The following is a 17,339-nucleotide window of genomic DNA, read 5'->3' on the forward strand; positions in this document are numbered from 1 at the left end:
GAGAAAAAGAAAAGACCGAACGCCAGGAAAAACAATCTGATTGGCCGCTTGATGGATGCTTCTTGAGCTCTTTCTCTCCTCTTTATCCGACTCCCTCTTTCTCTCCCCTTATCTCCCGCCCTCCCCAGGGCCTCCCGTCTCTTTCTCTCCCAACTCGCTGACAGCATCAATCAAAGACGAAGTCTCGCACACACACACACAAACACACACACACACAAACACACAAACAAAGCGACGAGCTGCACTCCAAAACTATTTATTCGTTTTGGCACAATGACTTCTTTTAATGTGCGGAGCGCTGATGATGATTTGCTTTCCGGGAGTTGTTTTTTTCTTCTTCTTTTTTCACGGCCGACGCCGGCGGGGAGCGGAGCCGACGAAGGCCGCCCTGCTGCTTCCACTCATCACTCAATCAAACAAAATGAGTCACGTATTGGTTGGAACTCGGGGTGAGCAACAACGTGCCGGCGTCACTTAAGGACATTTAAAACTAAATCTATACGCGCAAGTGTTTTTGTGCTTTTGTGCTATCAGCCTGAATAATCATGATTGTTGTGAAATACTACTAAGCACCAGAGGAATCTTAGGTGGGAAAAGCTTCTTTATTATTATTATTATTATTATTATTTAAAAGAAATCCAGTCCTTCAAAAACACCAACACGCTCTTGTGGAGCCGCGGGACGAAGATAACAAATAAAAATGTAAAAAAACACCTTGAATGGCTCACAGAGTGTTTACTCTGCGTCCCTCCTGACTGCCATTAGTATTCTAAGAAACAAATCGCCTTATTTTTCCTTCTGTGTCCGTGGGAGGGAGGGGGGGGGGGTATTGATATGGACCTGGGGAGCCTGCATGTCAACTACTGCTGAATAATGTGACCCCTTTTGTCTCATTTCCATATCACACACACACACACACACACACACACACACGGCTGAACCCTTAATATCGTCGTGTTATGATCTTGTGTAAATCACGATGCGGCGAGTGTATGCAACGTGACCAGACTCTGTGTCTGTGTGTGTGTGTGTGTGTGTGTGTGTGCAGAGCCACAGCGATTATCATGACATACATGAAAGCCATATACATAACATGCGTGAAGAGAGATAAACCCTGTGTCTTTGTGCATTCACACTGCCTCGAGCAGTGTTATAAAATGTTAGAATGTATGAGGCCTGCGGCACACAAATGCACGCACACACACACACACACACGTCCTATGATACTGTGGCAAATTATTATGTGGCTTCACTGTGATTAACCGGTGCTCTTTTTCAAGATAGAAGTCGTTTTGCATTGATGTCGTGTGAATTTCTTCTTTGTTTCACCTTCAGAGGACTGAAGGGACGGATTCAAAACTACTATGATCGAGATAAAGTAGTCCCTGGTTGATGCTGGGATATTGTTCCAGATGTTCAGCTAATTCTTAAGGGGACACTCCCGCTAACAACTCCATGGCCGCTGAGCAAACTCCGCCGTGTGGTTGGAAGTGTGAAAAAGCCGGTAAGTGGACATCGACTGTTTCATTATTTTATTTTTTTTCTTGTGAAACGACGACGGTGTTTACATGTTGACTCACAGACGGAACACTTGAGCGTCTTTAATAATTGAAGCACTTTGCGGAGAATTAATTAGCCAAATGCGGCACGTCCCGTATAAGATACACTGTGGGGGGTGCGTGTTCAGCGTGGACACACACACACACGTAATCACGCATATATGTAATCACGCACTGTATAATGCCATTATTTTAAAAAAATACACACAAATGTTTGTCAGACACAGACTTTTCCCGGTGAGAGGATGAACAGTGCCACCTTGCTTTAGTGGAACACCACTGCATGCTGGTACCACTCCAGCCTCTGGTCTTTACATAAGCATCAGCATCACACACACACACACATAACAAACAAACATACACACTTCCCTATTTCATCTGCTGGTACTAATCAACCCATTTTTCTTCTCCACTCTCATCGCTGTCTAGCACTGCTGTGTGTGTGTGTGTGTGTGTGTGTGTGTGTGTGTGGTACCAGTCTATTGAGATGCTCTGCTTTTGTGCTGTTGTCATTTATCTTATGACTTGCCCCCCCCCTCCTCCTCCTCTCTCCCCTGTTTTCTCCCTCTCGCGCTATTCTTCATTCTTTCTTTGAACGAGGGATGCATAATTCAGAAGGAGCGTGTGGCGTCCTGACAGCGAGTGCGGTAACCCAATCATCTCTCACACACACACACACACACACACACACACACACACACACACACACACACACACAGAGCCTCTTCCACACACACTTTCTTTCCTAAAGTACAAGTTTACAAAGACCTGTTTTAGACACCTGCTTTTTCAAGTGCTAAAAATCGAAATCACAGAGAATAAACCTCCCACTCTCAGTGCCTCGACTTCACTACCCAACGCTTTCCTGAACGCATCGCGTTCGCACAAAAGGATTTAAACTGCACTTTACACCGTGCACAGAAGCAAACACTTTCTCCGTACTGTACGGCTCCCAAGCATCCGTGCACCTGGTGTTTGTATTTTTCTTTCCAGGTGCGAAAGAGACCGGAAAGTTGGGGGAAAACGTCCCCTCCTTGTGCGCCAGTCAGATGAACAGAGAGCGGATAAGAAGCGGAGAGAACGGGCTTCTCCGTGGTTCGTAAAGCGGGATGAATATTGACGGGTGCGCAGGTAAAAAGGGAAGGAAGCGCCTCACCCTCACCGAGCGGGAAATTTCAGCTCTTGATATGCATGGCGGCACGTGAGAAAACGCCAATCGATTTGCAACAAGGCAAAGCGGTTAATTGTAATTCGTGATACTCTTGTGCGGTGTTGTTGCTGCTGGCTGGAGACCCCAACGAACATCTGTAGGAAGGGATTTAGAGGAGAGTCCTCCTTTAGTAAGGAATCCATGTCCAAGGGCTAAACACACGTGTTTCCAGGGCGCTGTGCGGGGCCAACAGAGGAATGTGTGGCCTGTGTGAGTTAAACAAGTAGAAAATTGGTGAGAGCTAATCCTGCTTCTCTTTCAGCCTGAATCTATACGGCGCACTAGCAGATGTGGAGTATTACCTCTCAGGAACACACACACACACACAGCCACTCACGAGCTGAAGCGCACAAACAGACGCACAATCCAACTCGTCTATAATGAATCACATACAGAGAAATCACCGCTCGAGCCTCTAAATGTTTCCTTCTTTCCATTTGAAGGGACATATGTAGGCTACAGGCCAAGTGCAAATGTTAGTTTTATTATTATAGGCACGTGGTTATTATATCAGGACTTGGCGATATAATTTAAACTATATGTAACACGTGTCCACATTAGGGACGCATGCTGGAAATCTGGATCCTGCTGCTTCCTGGGAATTACCAAAATCTATCCGGTCTGACCAAGAAAAAAATGGATTTTTAGCAAACACACAGTTTTTATTTGTTTTCTCATACTGAAGATTATATCAAATGCAGGAATCTCTTCTCACGGCAAAGCCGCAGCTTACAATCCAGCTGTGTGGCGATGTACTTTGTCGAATAAGTGATCCGCGCTGATTCGACAAAATATTTGAGTGCAAATCCAAATAGATTTTTCCACCTTGAAGATTGTGATCTATGATTAATTATTGACAGCTCAGGTTTGAAATTAAACAAGTTTTGGCAAAAAAAAAAAAAAAAAAGAAGGGAAAAGTTGTTTTGCAGTTGGCCACACATTCTCACTCACACACACACACACACACACACACACAAAGATTAAACTAAAGCGAAGGTTTGGGAGGAAAAAAAGTTTGCAGAGCTAACAGCTGATTGTTCAGGCACACCGCCAAAAAGCTTCTTTATGGCACAGAAAAGGTTTGAGTTATCATTCCCTCCCTCTCTCTCTCTCTCTCTCTCTCTCTCCGTCCACACACACACTCACATCTGTCGCATCAGCCACAGTGATGGAGCATGTGTGCACCAGCCGAGAGCACGCACGGGCGTAAACACACACACCAGCTGAGGCACTGCGGTGAAAGGCCACATTATTATTTATGCACACTCATAAAGGGAGAGGGTAAACTCTTCATAAATCACTCATACCCGAGAGGCTGAGGGGGAGAGGAGGGATGGAGTGAGGGATGTGGGTGCCAGAGGAGCTCCAGGCCTCGTATTTCTCAGGCCGGCAACACAAATATCCAAGCGGCTCGTTCATCACTCCCCCCGCGGCGCCAAACACATCAGCGGTGGTTACGCCGGTCCTGATCTGAATACGCTGCGCTCCCTCGGCACGCGGGAAACACTCGTGACCCCGTTTTGTCATAAACGTGCACTAAAACGGTGCACATTCCCGTGTACATATACGAACACGGGGGCGAATAACGTGTTCCAGCTCTCTCACCCCCCGAAAGTCAGAGTCTAATAATCAGCTTTCTTCTCCCTGTGGCCTTCGCAGGGCCAGCTGCTCCCTCCTCCTCCTCCCTCCCTCCCGGGATCTGACAGAGAAATAGAAGGAGTGATTAACTCTGAGCTGCGAGGCTTTTGCCCTCTCACCTGTGGCTCTCTCCTCCACAGGCTGCCCCTCCCTCCTCCCTCCTCCCTCCTCCTCCCTCCTCCCTTGACATTAGACTTTCGTACCATACGTCACCTCTTTCTCTCGTCCTCCTTTTCCTTTACGGAGCTTTGAAGTGACCTTAAGGATGTTTTTCATTATTATAATTCATCCAATCATCAATAATTTACCAGTTTTTCCGCTGTATCCACGATGACCTAAAAGCTTTCATAGTTCTTCTTTAGGGGTAACCATTCTGCTCTCCTCCACGGCTGAAATATATATATACTCTACATATATATATATATATATATATGTGTGTGAACTATACGTTACTGACACTCGGTACCTGCCGTTGCCATGGAGAGCCAGCATCCCTCCCAGCCTGGAGGTGTTTGGGAGAAGAGAGAGAGAAAAGAAAGCCTCACCCGGAGATTTCTCCTGCACCCATCATCCCGCGTGTTCCTTCCAACACGCCTTATTAGATAGTTATTGACTCAACATCAAAGCCCGGAGTGGAAAAGTGGGATTCGCGCTGCTGGTTCGTGTCTGCGAGCCGCGAAAAAAGTACAAAACAGCACCCGACAGCACCATCCATCAGCTGGTGTGAGGGTGACGAGGCTGCTCGCTCACCTTCCCGGCAACATCAAATGAGCGCGTACCGCTGATCTTCAATGGAAAGGAATCGGCGTATTAATAACAACAGTGTGTAGGAGCTTCATTAGGAGTTCAATCATCGTCACGTTTCTGTCTTTTTTTTCTATATCAGTCGGGTTTTGTACCGTACGTATTTCTAGTGTAGTAAAGCTTTCCTTTTTTATTTCTCCAAACGTGCAAACGTTAAACATCTCATTGCCTATTTCATTCTATCCTCATTTAATGTATTTGACAACATTGGTTTAATATTGTGGAGAGGATATTTTGGAGTAGGGCGGACGAAAACAAACAGTTTGAGATATGCGATCATCATAATCTGTGATGTTGAAAACTAACCTCCTTTCCACAAGCCCCTCCCACGTCCAGCGTTGCCCCGGCTAATAATTCAAGTGGCCTATTCAGACACATTACGGTGCACGGAGCTCCATTCATTAACCCAATCAGCTCGGTGATGGGGCCGAGAGGCAGAACAAAAAAAAGAAGAAGAACATCAACAACAGTGAGTGCGACACAGCAGACGCAGATGCAGCTTCAGCTGTGTAATTGCGCCAGAAATCATTAAATACTCGACCTAAATGAGTTGGATTCAGTATCACCAGCATTTATCCTCTAGCTGCGGTGGAAGTGCACACTACTACACACACACACAGGAGTGTGACTTTCTGCTGATTTGAGTTATTAGCAGTTGGAGTGACTCGGTGAGCGGAGGGGAAACACACACACACACACACACTCACACGAGTCTGGGGCAATCTCATCCAGGAAAACAGATGGCGTGAGGCTGGTGAGGTCAGAGAGTAGATTTGCTGTAAACAAGTTGATCTATAATAGACCATTAGCTCCTCTGCAGGCTGCCAAGCTAACTGATGAAGCTAATACTGAGGACGAACAGAGCTCGACGTGGCTGTTTTTCTGATGTCCTTCATGTTTTCCGGGACCCCCCCCCCCATCCCGCCGGACCCAAGCAGGCCAGGCGGGTCAGGTTGCAGCCTGACACCGTCTCACTCCATTAGGAGCTAATGGGTGGAGTGATGGCGACGCGGAGGGCGACATGGAGTCCGTGTGATTAACAAGAAGGAGGAACACCAAATAGGACAAGATCTGAGGGGGCGTGAGGGGGGGGGGGGGGGGCAGAAATGGGGCCTTATCCGAAACTGAATCCCGGGCCTTTTGCTTCAGCGAGCTGACAAATGACTTTGGAGAGGTGCCATCATTCAAAGTCAAAAAAAAAGGTGGGGCGACGGCTCGTCTGCGGGAATTAAAAGTTCCAATAAAGTGAAACTTTGAAGAGAAAAGTTAAATGGAAAGCAGACGGGCACGGAGAGAGCTCGCTCTCCTTAAAGCCTTCCCAGAGTCCCCGCGTCGTGATTACAATCAAACAGGGTTTTGTTAATTGAATATAATCAGATGAAGAGCTGCTGTGGTGCTCAGATGGTGGTGGTGGTGGTGGTGGTGGTGGTGGTGGTGGGTGGGGGGAATGGGGTGTTGAATCAAGGTCAAGGCTGATGAGATATGATATGAAATCAGCTCGAGTGGCCGAGTCCCGCCGGGCAAAAAAACAGTCAACCGCTCCGGTCTGATCCGATCTGATCTGCAGGCAACAGAGATAATCTGACTTCATTCAATATACCGGATGTTTACTGGAGATTTGAATATATGAATGTATAATTGACGTTCGAGAGAGCGCATAATAAACACACGATAAAGGACAAAGCAACGGGAACTCCTCTCCCCTCCGTCTAACTCGACAGCTCAACAAGTCTTTATGAAGGTCGCGCTACACAGACAACAAACTTCCTGCTTCAAGTCTTCGTGGCAGAGACTCGAAATCCACCAGACTCACGGGAACCACTGAGGTTGTTCTGCAATTTTAGAAAGAATGAATTGTCATCAGACAGCCTGCTAAATGGACAAACACTATTTAGAAATATGACTTCATATAATGAGAATAACCGAGCGACAGCTTCAGACAATCAAACCCCTGCATGTCTGGAGCCTCCGGGCTTCAACGGCGACAGCAACCTTAAGAAATACATTTTGCTAGAATAACAATCAATCAAGCAGACGACAGAAGGAACTTAATGACCGGTTCATTTTACACACCGGGCATGTTCCCGAGTCCACGCAAGACTTCTGATTAATATTAAAATGTGCCAGACAGACACGGGTGAGGACGTATGGATCACGATTAGAAGGACATTCGGGAGATACGTCTCTGGCTGCGTTTTAGCACATGATCCCTCTCAGCTCCTAACAAGGAGAAGCAGCATTTAACCATTTAACCTTTATGTTCTGCACTGAGCCTGTTTCCCCCCCCTTCCTTTTCTCATGTCCTTTTACGTGAATCGCCTTTGTGTACGAAACCTGCTATAGAAATAAACTTGCCCCGCGATGACATTTTCCAATCAGCGCTCTTGAACCTCACGCTCCCCCCTTCCCCCCCCCGCTCATCACTTGGCCATTCAGACAGGGCGCGGAGTTGCGGAAGACTATTCGGGTGCCAATCAAACGGCGGAGGTGAGGGAGCGCGATGTCACGGAGGCGTCAAAAGGCTAATCAGCACGTCTGCGCCTCGCAATCACGCTCCCATTCACGAAACTTTTGTAGCGCGGTTTTAAGTAATGCTTTATTGTCGCCTGTCAGAGGGGCTGACATCTGACGTGTGATGAACGACTTCAGGCAAGTCGCCCGACGTGATCTGAAGCTAAAGACTGGGCTACACAAGGATGGGTGCCCATATATGGATGTGAACGACTGTTATGTAGAAGGGGAAGTATTTGCTTGACTGTAATTTAAAGAAAAGAAAGAAATTTGAAGTAAATATGGAAGATTTTATTCAAAGAGGCGTCTTTTCTTCTCTGTATAGGATGTGAAAGATGCTCGCAGACCTACTTTAAATATCACAACGCGTCTCCGTGAGGCCGACTCATTTTTCTTCCCGGCATCGCGTCCTCCGCGGCGACGTGCCGGCAGAAGAGATGGATGATGGGAGATGGCCCCACCGCGATCAAGCGGTTGACATTTCGGAGGGAGACCAGCTGGGACGCTGGTCTCCCTCGCCATTTCACGGCGAGCCGAGGCCGCACGGGAGGTTTCGTGGATGCAGTGATTAAAAAAGGGCTAATTAAAGTGAGATGGAGGAAATCATTCCCGGGGTTTTTTTTTCCCTATTAAATTTCCCATGAAATTAGATTTCTCGTTTGGCTGAATTGGGATGGAAGGTTGACTTTTTTTTTTTAAGTGTTATTCCCCTCCATCGACAACAAGGTCCGTGTGGAGCAACGTGGAATGAGGATTGACAGTCCACTTATGAGGAGACGTTATGCTCCCTGAGTTTAATCCCCGCTCCGAGAGGAGATCGGCCGTGACAAAGGGGGAGGACACTCGCACATGTTTGACATTCACATTTCCGCTGCACGTAGAGGAAACGGCGTGAAGAGACGGCCTCCGCATCAAACGCCATCTAGACGGCGTTTCACTTGCGTCGCGGCCGCGCTGCACGAAACCTCTCCAATGGACACAGGAAGCAGCAGCCACGTCAATGGTGAACACACATGGGAGGGAGGATTAAGAACCGGTGTATAGCTTGTATGTTAACGGCACGCTGGCATTGGACAGCCTGCCTGACTGCTCCCGCGTGCCACCAAGACTTATGGGAGTAAAGGCCGCGGCTAATGCAGGATCCCCAAAAAGGCCGCCAATGGCATGTATCAAGGTACTAGGAACGCATTGAGGGTTCCTAGTACCTTGATACAAGTCCACGACAAAATGTGTGTGTGAAAAAACACACACTGACGGAGGATGAAGCAGGTTAACTAGCCTCTAAACTACAGCGGTTTGACCTCGCAGCGTGACAGAAGAGGAAGAGATCGAAAAAGGGGTTACGTCCGCCGGCTTCTCCGAAACCATTAACAAAGTAGTGGGGTATCGACGGGTCAATGCCTCCAACTGTCTTCTGAGAGCTGCGGGGCGCACGCACACACACATACACACACACACACACACACACACAGTAAAGGGTCAAAGTAGAGCAGCGCTTCATAGTATAATTGACTGAACCGTGACCCGCTCTCTTCATACTGAGGCCTTTTGTGTCTGTGTATACGCAGTCACACCTCAGCCAACACCCCGTGGCCTTCTTCGCATTCATCAGATTGATATTAATATTCATGAGGAGGCTGGTGGCCGGTGTGTCTCGAGATGGGGGGGTGCTAATGAACGAAGCGTGTTGCGTGTGTGTGAGCGAGGGGGGAGGGGGGGGAAGCTGTAATCAAATCACAGCCGCCCCCTCATCTCCGCCCTCATCAACCACCAGTGGCGCTCCTTCCGTGGACGATAATGCTAACATGCTACGCCACGCGGCTGCCTGCGGTTTGGCGCGGGCGGCGGAGACAGCAGATGTGTGTGTGTGTGTTGAGTAATGGTCGGGGGCTGGCCCAGATAAAGAGGTCTGGACTCGCGGGCTAAGCTAACCACTAGGCGTACAAATAGCTTGCCATTATCTCTCATTAGCATCCGCGGCTAACACAGGGCCCACGCTGAGCGGTGGAGGGCCCTCACAATGGGACCACTCCTGTATGATTGATGGGGAAACAGCGTCGGCCACAATAACAGAACAAAAAAAAACTGAAAAAGAGAAGCACTAAAGATAGAATCTGGCGGCGAGGTTATAAAAACGTAGACAAACAAAACGGGAGTCGGACTAATCAAGAACGCCAGGCACGGCTCATTAATCTGAGAGAGCCGACGCCGCTTGGAAGCCCGGAGATAAGTCGGGATGACTGGCACGCTACCAGGACCACGTGCGCCCGCTCGTCCTACTCAGCCCGCTATCTTCTTCATCAGCGGGAAAAACAAAAGGATGAAATGAGGAGCGGGATGAAAGCCGCGGGGGGGAGGAGGAGGGAGGGGAGGAGGAGGAGAGGAGGGAGGAGGGAGGAGAGGAGGGAGGAGGGAGGCATCTGGAGAATTGGGTGAAAGCTGAGAGTGAGAGAGCAAAGAAACAAAAAAGGTAAATTAGGTAAATTAGGATTTGATCTGTGACACTTCATCGTCATCATCACTCTGAAGAGAAAGCAGGTTTTAGGTGGAGGAGGAGGAGGAGTCATTAAATTCCATGCCAGACTCATCCTCTTACGCACAAATAAAACAGATCTCATGATTATAATCCCATCATCCCGGAAAATGAAGCTTCTGTTCTCTGTGATTGCAAAAAGACAAACTTCCCCACAGTTGAAGATTCCCACATCTATTATTTAGCTCCGTCCCCCTTTTTCTTTTTCTCCCCGCAAAGAATATTTTGCCAAACTTGCAGTCCTACGTGCATAAACACTCCCAAGCACGAGCGCGCTCTATTGTTCACGCAGCTTAAAACGCCATTGTTAGCGCGCGGTGCAGGGTCGGCGGGAATATTCCATTTCATTTTGGCCTTCTTGCTGACTAAGTGTTGATAATTCATCTCCCGTCTGGGCCCCGGGGCTTATGAATATGGATTTCATGGGAGTTTATTAGCACATTTTAGGAATGCATTATGGGAAATTAGCGAGAGGAATAAAAATTAAAAAAAGAAAGTGTGCTCTTTATAGAAACCGGGCCGCTCAGCCCGATTCTGTGAAGTTACGTAAGTCGGAGGACTTTGAAATCTGAAATGATGTCCCTTCATCCGTCTCAGTGAAAACAAAACATGACAGCTAAATCACACGGCGACGTCACCACTCCATCACTGGCTTTTCTGAAGAACCAGAGGGAAGAGGGGGGGGGGGGGGGGGGGAATAAGCTTGTGTGTGGAGCAAAGTACGACGCAATCAAATCAGAGTTGATGTTTCTTTTCTGTTTTTTGTCACATTTGGTACCGAGTCGTTTGAGACTCCCAGCGAGCGGTGACAAGCGAACCAAGGTTTGGATTTACAAATACCTTGTTTGTTGGGCTTGCTGTCATCCTGCCAGGCTGGAGTCAAAATAAATCCGCTAGTAGACTCTTAAGCGCGGCTGAGAGCGACGGACTCTCTGCTGCAATTCGCCGCGCCTCGAGCCAGGTAAGAGCAATCAAGACACCGCTTGCGACGAGGAATGGCGACGAACCCCCGATGCGTGAACACCAGAACTGTCCGTCGCCTCGGCCCTCACCTTCTCTCGGTCTTCCACGAGGTCACTCAGCAGGTCGTCCATGTCCATGATCCCTCCATCGATGTACGTCATGTGGTGGGTCCTCACTTCGCTCTCCTCCTGCTGGACACAAAGTTAGCAAAAAATTAGCATCAGAGCACGAATTAAAAGAACAGGCTTAATTACCATCACTTTAACTTTAAGACTTTAACAGAAATAACAAAAACACATTCTCACAAAAGGTTCCAGAAACATAAATCCTTCATGTGTCACTACACACACACACACACACACGTTTCACAGAGCTATGTTTGAAGATTTCAGTCACTGTTTTATGCTAAAAATACCTCTCTGCCATTTGTGCTCCACTACGAATGCTTTTGTTTACAGCAACAAATGTGCCACAACGCTGACAGCCAGTCAACGCAACCGCCGCACATACGTCCAGACCCAGCAGCAGGCTTCCCCCGTTTGTTCGGCAGGTACAGTAGCAGCACATGACCTACATTACGCGAGAACAGTTCGTGCAGAGGAATGTTAAAGTGAGGAGGGGTGGTGGCGGATGGGAAATGTTTCCACATTCCGGGCCGCTTTCGCCGTCGCCATGAGGTCGGAGGTCAGAGTGAGCGCGCCACCGCGGAGCAGGAAGTACCACGAGCCGGTGTGTGCTCCGACCGGTCATGGGGAACATGGACCTTTGTCTGTTATCTGTGTGGGCTGTTGACGAAAATCAACAGAGAAGTACACGAACAATAGCATCTTCCCCTTTCTGTGAGAGGAAAGATGATCAAATATGAACACAAATAAGTGAAACGCAGACCTCCTGGATCGGTCAAATGTTGCTATTTTCTTTCCAACATTTCTACTAAAAGAAATCTTTGAGGAGCCTTTATCGTTTCCAACAATGTGTGCGGTAGAAAATAGCCCATTAGGAGCTGCCCATACCAATAAGCAATCTGTCCAGAGCGACACACGACTACATTAGGGGCTAAATTACCAGCTATGGGCAATAAGCCGCGGAAGGCTGGAATGACTTTGGCTGAGACCCAGCGAGTGGCTTCTGCTGCATCACCGAGACCCGTCGTGAATGGGCTCCTTCTTGCTCCGCTGCATCAGAATGTGAATTACTGGGGCGCAAAAAAAATAAAAGAGAGGGCGTCTGCCTTGCACAATGGGCCGAGTCCATTCTCTTAAAAACAAATGGTCGGGAGAGGCTGGGATTTCAATCACAGGAATGAAGCCTCCCTTTCTTTCAGAGGTGCCCGTCATGCCGCAGCTGAGACGTCTACAACTCGCATGCAAACGCGGTGCGGTTTTCCCACAATGCAACGGCGTGTTGGCAAACACAAACGGCGATAGTGTCCCTGTCACTGTAAAAAAAAAAAAAAAAGGTTTGAGGAGGGGGGGGCTTACAAAGAGAGTAGATACCTGCATCGTCATCGTTAATTTTTGTGTGACACATTTTTATAAAGGCAACCAAATGCAATGCATGCTGGGAAGCCACAGTAACTTTTAGCTCATAGCTCATTCGATCAGTTATACCATTGTACCAGAATATTAAAAAAACAAACGTATTTAAAATCAGAAACGGTGTGTTTATTGATTTTATGTTCATGTTTACTACGGGGACATTGAAACCGGTGGAGCGCAGACGTAGCAAAGACATCAGGGCGAAGCGTTTACACCTCGCCAGAAAAACCGGTCCAACCTGAACGACCGCCGGCATTCTTCTGCCTCTAACCGACACTGTTCCCATTATGTGTGAGTGTGTGTGTGTGTGTCTGTGTGTGTGTGTGACAGCACACAGCAGAGGAGGGAAACGTGGTCATTGGCTCGTTTGCGCATCACCAGCATTAAGACACACACCTTTATGAAATAAGAGGTATTAGTGGGATTTTTGTATTTTTGAATTAGCACCAGTGGATCAGAGCGCCTCAGTGCCTAAGTGTTAATTAGCATCACCTGTGGCGTACTTGTGCGTCCGTTTTCCTCAGACAGAAAAACGTACTGCCTAGTGATGAATGTACGAAATGTATGAATGCCTCCTCTGAAGTCCCTGCTAATTCCCCTTTGTGTCCTGAACTCTTCCCGTGACATGGAAAAACAAAAAGGAGTCGGGAGTCAGTCAGTCACCAGCGGAGGAGAATTACCGAGACAGTTAGAAGAGTGAGAGTGCAAATTACACAATTAAGAGCACTTCTTGAGTTGTGAAAACAGTTTTTTTTCCAGGTATTTTACTGCTTTCACGTCTCTGGAACTGAGGCCTCTTTATTGTGTCACTGTCTGGAATGCCCGAGTTTAAAGTCGCCCACACTGCCCCTCGGCTAGCCTCGGGATGCTGCTCTGTAGCGATACGGCTATTTGAAGTATTTTTCCTTCGGGGAAGAAGAGTTTAACGCGATGTACAGTTAGAATACGGAGCTGCAACAGTTTGAGGAATGCAGCGAATCTCCCTGAACACATTCGAGAACCAGCCGGGCCTGAAAGCGCGATGACACACTGATGTTTGAACAGTTACAATAAAGGCCTTCTGCATAGCTGAGTTGTGACGCACACATGCCGGCCCACACTGGACTACTCCTCTCGCTCACACACACGAGGAGGAGGAGGAGGGCAAAGTGCTTCCAGCTCTTTTAGTGCACCGTCAGGTGTCGGCACAGAGTTGGTATGGGGGCAGTAATCCAAACAGAAACCTGCAGGACCATGAGACGGGGAGAGACGGCTACAGTACCTGGCCTTGTGTTTCTTTATTGTGTACTAGTATGGATGGCAAATGGAAGCTCAGAACTAATCAAACATATCTACTATTACATATAAATCTTACAGTGACACCTCGGGGTGCAAATCTTTACACAACAGCAGTGATGGAATAGTGTGCGAAAACGACATGAGATCTTTTGTCACATTCGCGATACACATTTGCGCAGCGTGATTTTACAACTGTGTATCAAGTCGGAAGGCAGCTCGTTAGAGGGTTTGTCAGTTAACATGACAACATCTTCTCAACAACGGATGCACGAAAAGCAGCTGTGCACGCCTGCGGAGTCACGCCCGGGACTAGATCAGAATAACCCGCTAATTAGCGACGTCTGCGTGCCGTTGCTGCAATGCACAGTGCAGAACCCCGTTCACCGGCACACATTCTCGCCGCTTCTATTAGGAGGAGGCGACTCAGGACTGCTGAGTCAGCGTCCTGCAACGGCTCCTAATTAACATGCTCTGTGAAAAGCAATCAGGGGGGGCTGGTGTGCTCTCGCCAAGCATCAACAGGGATGGCCGGGCGGAGCGGCCATGCCTGTGGCTGCCGGTGAAGCAGAGACGTGACAGCTCAGTGGACACTGAGCAAGATGAGCTCCTCCATGTGTGAGTGCGAGTGTGTGTGTGTGTGTGTGTGTGTGTAATCCATCGAGCCGCTCCATCCTTCCATCCCCGCTTCCGCGGGCCTCTCGCATCTCCACGAGCCAGCACATGGTCGGGCTGAATCGGCGGCGGCGGTGGTGGTGGTGGAGACCAGCCAACCGATAAGACCCGGACCTGTCACCAGTCCTAATCCCCAATCACTCACGGGACAAAAGCCTCCTGTCCGCGACCGCGCAGCCCCCGACTCTGTCCACGTTGAGGACATCAGACAGTAAACTCCCACCTGCCCGCTGAGATACCGGGGCTTAAAAACAGAGAGCTATTGTACAGGTAGACAGCTGAAGGGCCACACGGGGGACCAAACTCACATCGGCACCCTATCAAGCCGGGACAGCGTGCACATACACGGCGGCTGATTAACAAAAGGTCAGTTCGACAGAGTGATTAATGCTCAAGTGATTGCAGAAAGCTTGAAAGGAGGGGGGGTTATATCTTTGTGTACATGTGGGACATTCAAAAAAACACACGTCACAGGAGAACAGCACCGTACACTAGTTATTGGTCAGTGTATTTACCCAGAATGCCTTTTCTTTGTGCATCCAGATGTTGCATGGAGGCACAAAGCATGTGCCCGTCACACCCCTTACTCATAATCCAAAGTGTTCCGCAGCTGCATTGCATTCTGGTCTATTGAGGCATGTTGGCGGTCTCCTGTGATGGTTTCCTTAGTGTGGGATTGTTGACCATCAAAAAGCTCAAACATTGTATTTATATGAAATGTAAACAGCAGGTATCTGCACCAGCACAATAAGACGACAACACAACTTAAATAACAGTCAAACTTGTACTTGTAAAAGTTCAGTAAACCAAAAGACTTAGTATCTAACGTTAGCTTTAAAGGTATGAACACAACCACACATTGGTCACGTGACACCACAGCCAGGTTATGGGAGCTATTGCTCTTATGAAACATGAAGGATGAGTGGAATTAAAACTCTCTTTTTTTCTCTCCTGTGGGCACATTAACGTGGACGTGTTGTCCACGTTAAAAGCCCCGAGGGAAGTTGAGTAGGTGACGGTTTGAAGGGGTGTTTACCTGGTCCAAAATCCTGCGGTATCTCCGCGTGGCTTGGTCGGTCAAGTCCCGGACGGTCCACGCAGCTTTGCAGGGAACCACCACCGCGGTGTCCCCGAACGTCACCGTGACTTTCATAGCAGCTGTCAAGTCAAATGTTTGGTTGTTTTGGGCAAAATAATAAAGAAATGTATCCAAGTTTCGGTTGTATCTCGAGCCCGGAGCTCCTCCCTGGAAAGTGGCACCTGTCCGCCGTCGAAACCGGAGCAACAGGTGTCTCAGTTCAGGTCGAAATCCCGGTGAAGTCCCTCGTGCGCCTTTACCGAGCCGACACGCGCGTATGAAACACGTTCATTTAAACCAAGTTGTCATATAAATCGCAGAAAAACAGGAGCTACGGCCGCGGAAGTGTGACTTTCTGTCATCGTTGAGCGCCGCTCGGATCCACCCAAACAAAACAAAACTGCGCGAGGAACCCGGAAGAAATCACAGCGACACTGGCACTTCAGGAAACTGCATTCCCACTGACGCCCCGCCACACTTATAATACAAAATATGTGTTATATATTTGATGTAGTTTTAAGCTTTTAATAGAAACGCGTGTTGGACAATGATCATCCAATAACGCAGTTTTTATTAAGTAATGTATTAGAGTGCAGTCAGCCAAACTGCAGCAGAATGGGGTTTTTTTCCCTGTCCCCCTACATACTAAGCCACCAATTGCAGCATAATATTGTCTTTAGTCCATGTTTCTATTTTAACAGAGTTATCCCTTATTTTATTTGCTTCGTGTGTGTTGACTTTGAGAGCCTCTGTGTTGCATGTCTTGTTAGTACTTGCCAATGTATAAGAGTCTCCTGAATGATGATACTATATATATTAATATTCTCACTTTCTTCATTGTTTGTGCACGCATTGTAAAGCGTCAATATTGTATAACCTTTTAAATTGAATCTTATATTCTGTTTTTAGCTTTATTTTGTAACATCTGCCTCTTGGCTAACTTGGCGCATTTACAGAAATGTTTTTATTAATGTGCATTGTCCCTTATCAAATAAACCAATAAATAAACCATGTCATCATTCCAGTCCGGTCTTAAATACCTAATAATTAAAATAATAATCTTACTTAATCAGAGGCCGATATTGTACATTTCACCCCACTACATTTATTTCCCAGGTATTGTTATGAGCTACTTTAAACATAAACATTTTACACACACAGCCTGTAATCAACCTATGACTCATTGATTTCCTCCACCTGTAAAAATGATCTAATATTAATAATATGTGATAGTCCAACAATGACAGTGGTCATTCTCCTCCACAATGAGAACCTTTACTTTTAATCATTTATTCTGCATATAATCAACTTAAAAAGAAAACTCAAGTAACATTATGAATGCATATTCAGGTTTCCTAAATGTCATAATTTGTAATATATAATACATACACATAATATAATATAAATAACTACATACTACTCTGAAGTCATATAATACAGGGAGACCATGAGGTACACATTTGCAGAGAATTATGTTATGCCGAACTCCTTCTAATCCCCCTGTACTCACACACACACACCTCTACTCACACGCATACTAATTACCTGCCTGTTA

The 17,339-nt window shown here is 47.4% G+C and overlaps 1 protein-coding gene across 2 annotated transcripts in view; it reads right to left on the reverse strand.

The window, feature by feature from the left end:
* pard3ba (par-3 family cell polarity regulator beta a) overlaps positions 1-16,183 on the reverse strand; it is a 96,944-nt gene extending 80,761 nt beyond the window's left edge. The window contains exons 1-2 of one of the 2 annotated variants that reach the window (XM_076094944.1): positions 15,743-16,183; positions 11,308-11,406 (exon numbers count right to left, since the gene is read on the reverse strand). In XM_076094944.1, the coding sequence (XP_075951059.1) occupies positions 11,308-11,406; positions 15,743-15,859 (216 nt within the window). In that variant the 5' untranslated portion in view covers positions 15,860-16,183. Of the gene's footprint in view, positions 1-11,307; positions 11,410-15,742 lie in introns of both variants that reach the window. The other variant, XM_076094943.1, reaches the window with a different exon arrangement.
* Between the last annotated feature and the right edge of the window lie 1,156 nt (positions 16,184-17,339).

This window comes from Anarhichas minor, unplaced genomic scaffold (genome assembly GCF_050575085.1).
Source record: "Anarhichas minor isolate MPS153535 unplaced genomic scaffold, ASM5057508v1 ptg000018l, whole genome shotgun sequence".
Classification (NCBI taxonomy): domain Eukaryota; kingdom Metazoa; phylum Chordata; class Actinopteri; order Perciformes; family Anarhichadidae; genus Anarhichas; species Anarhichas minor.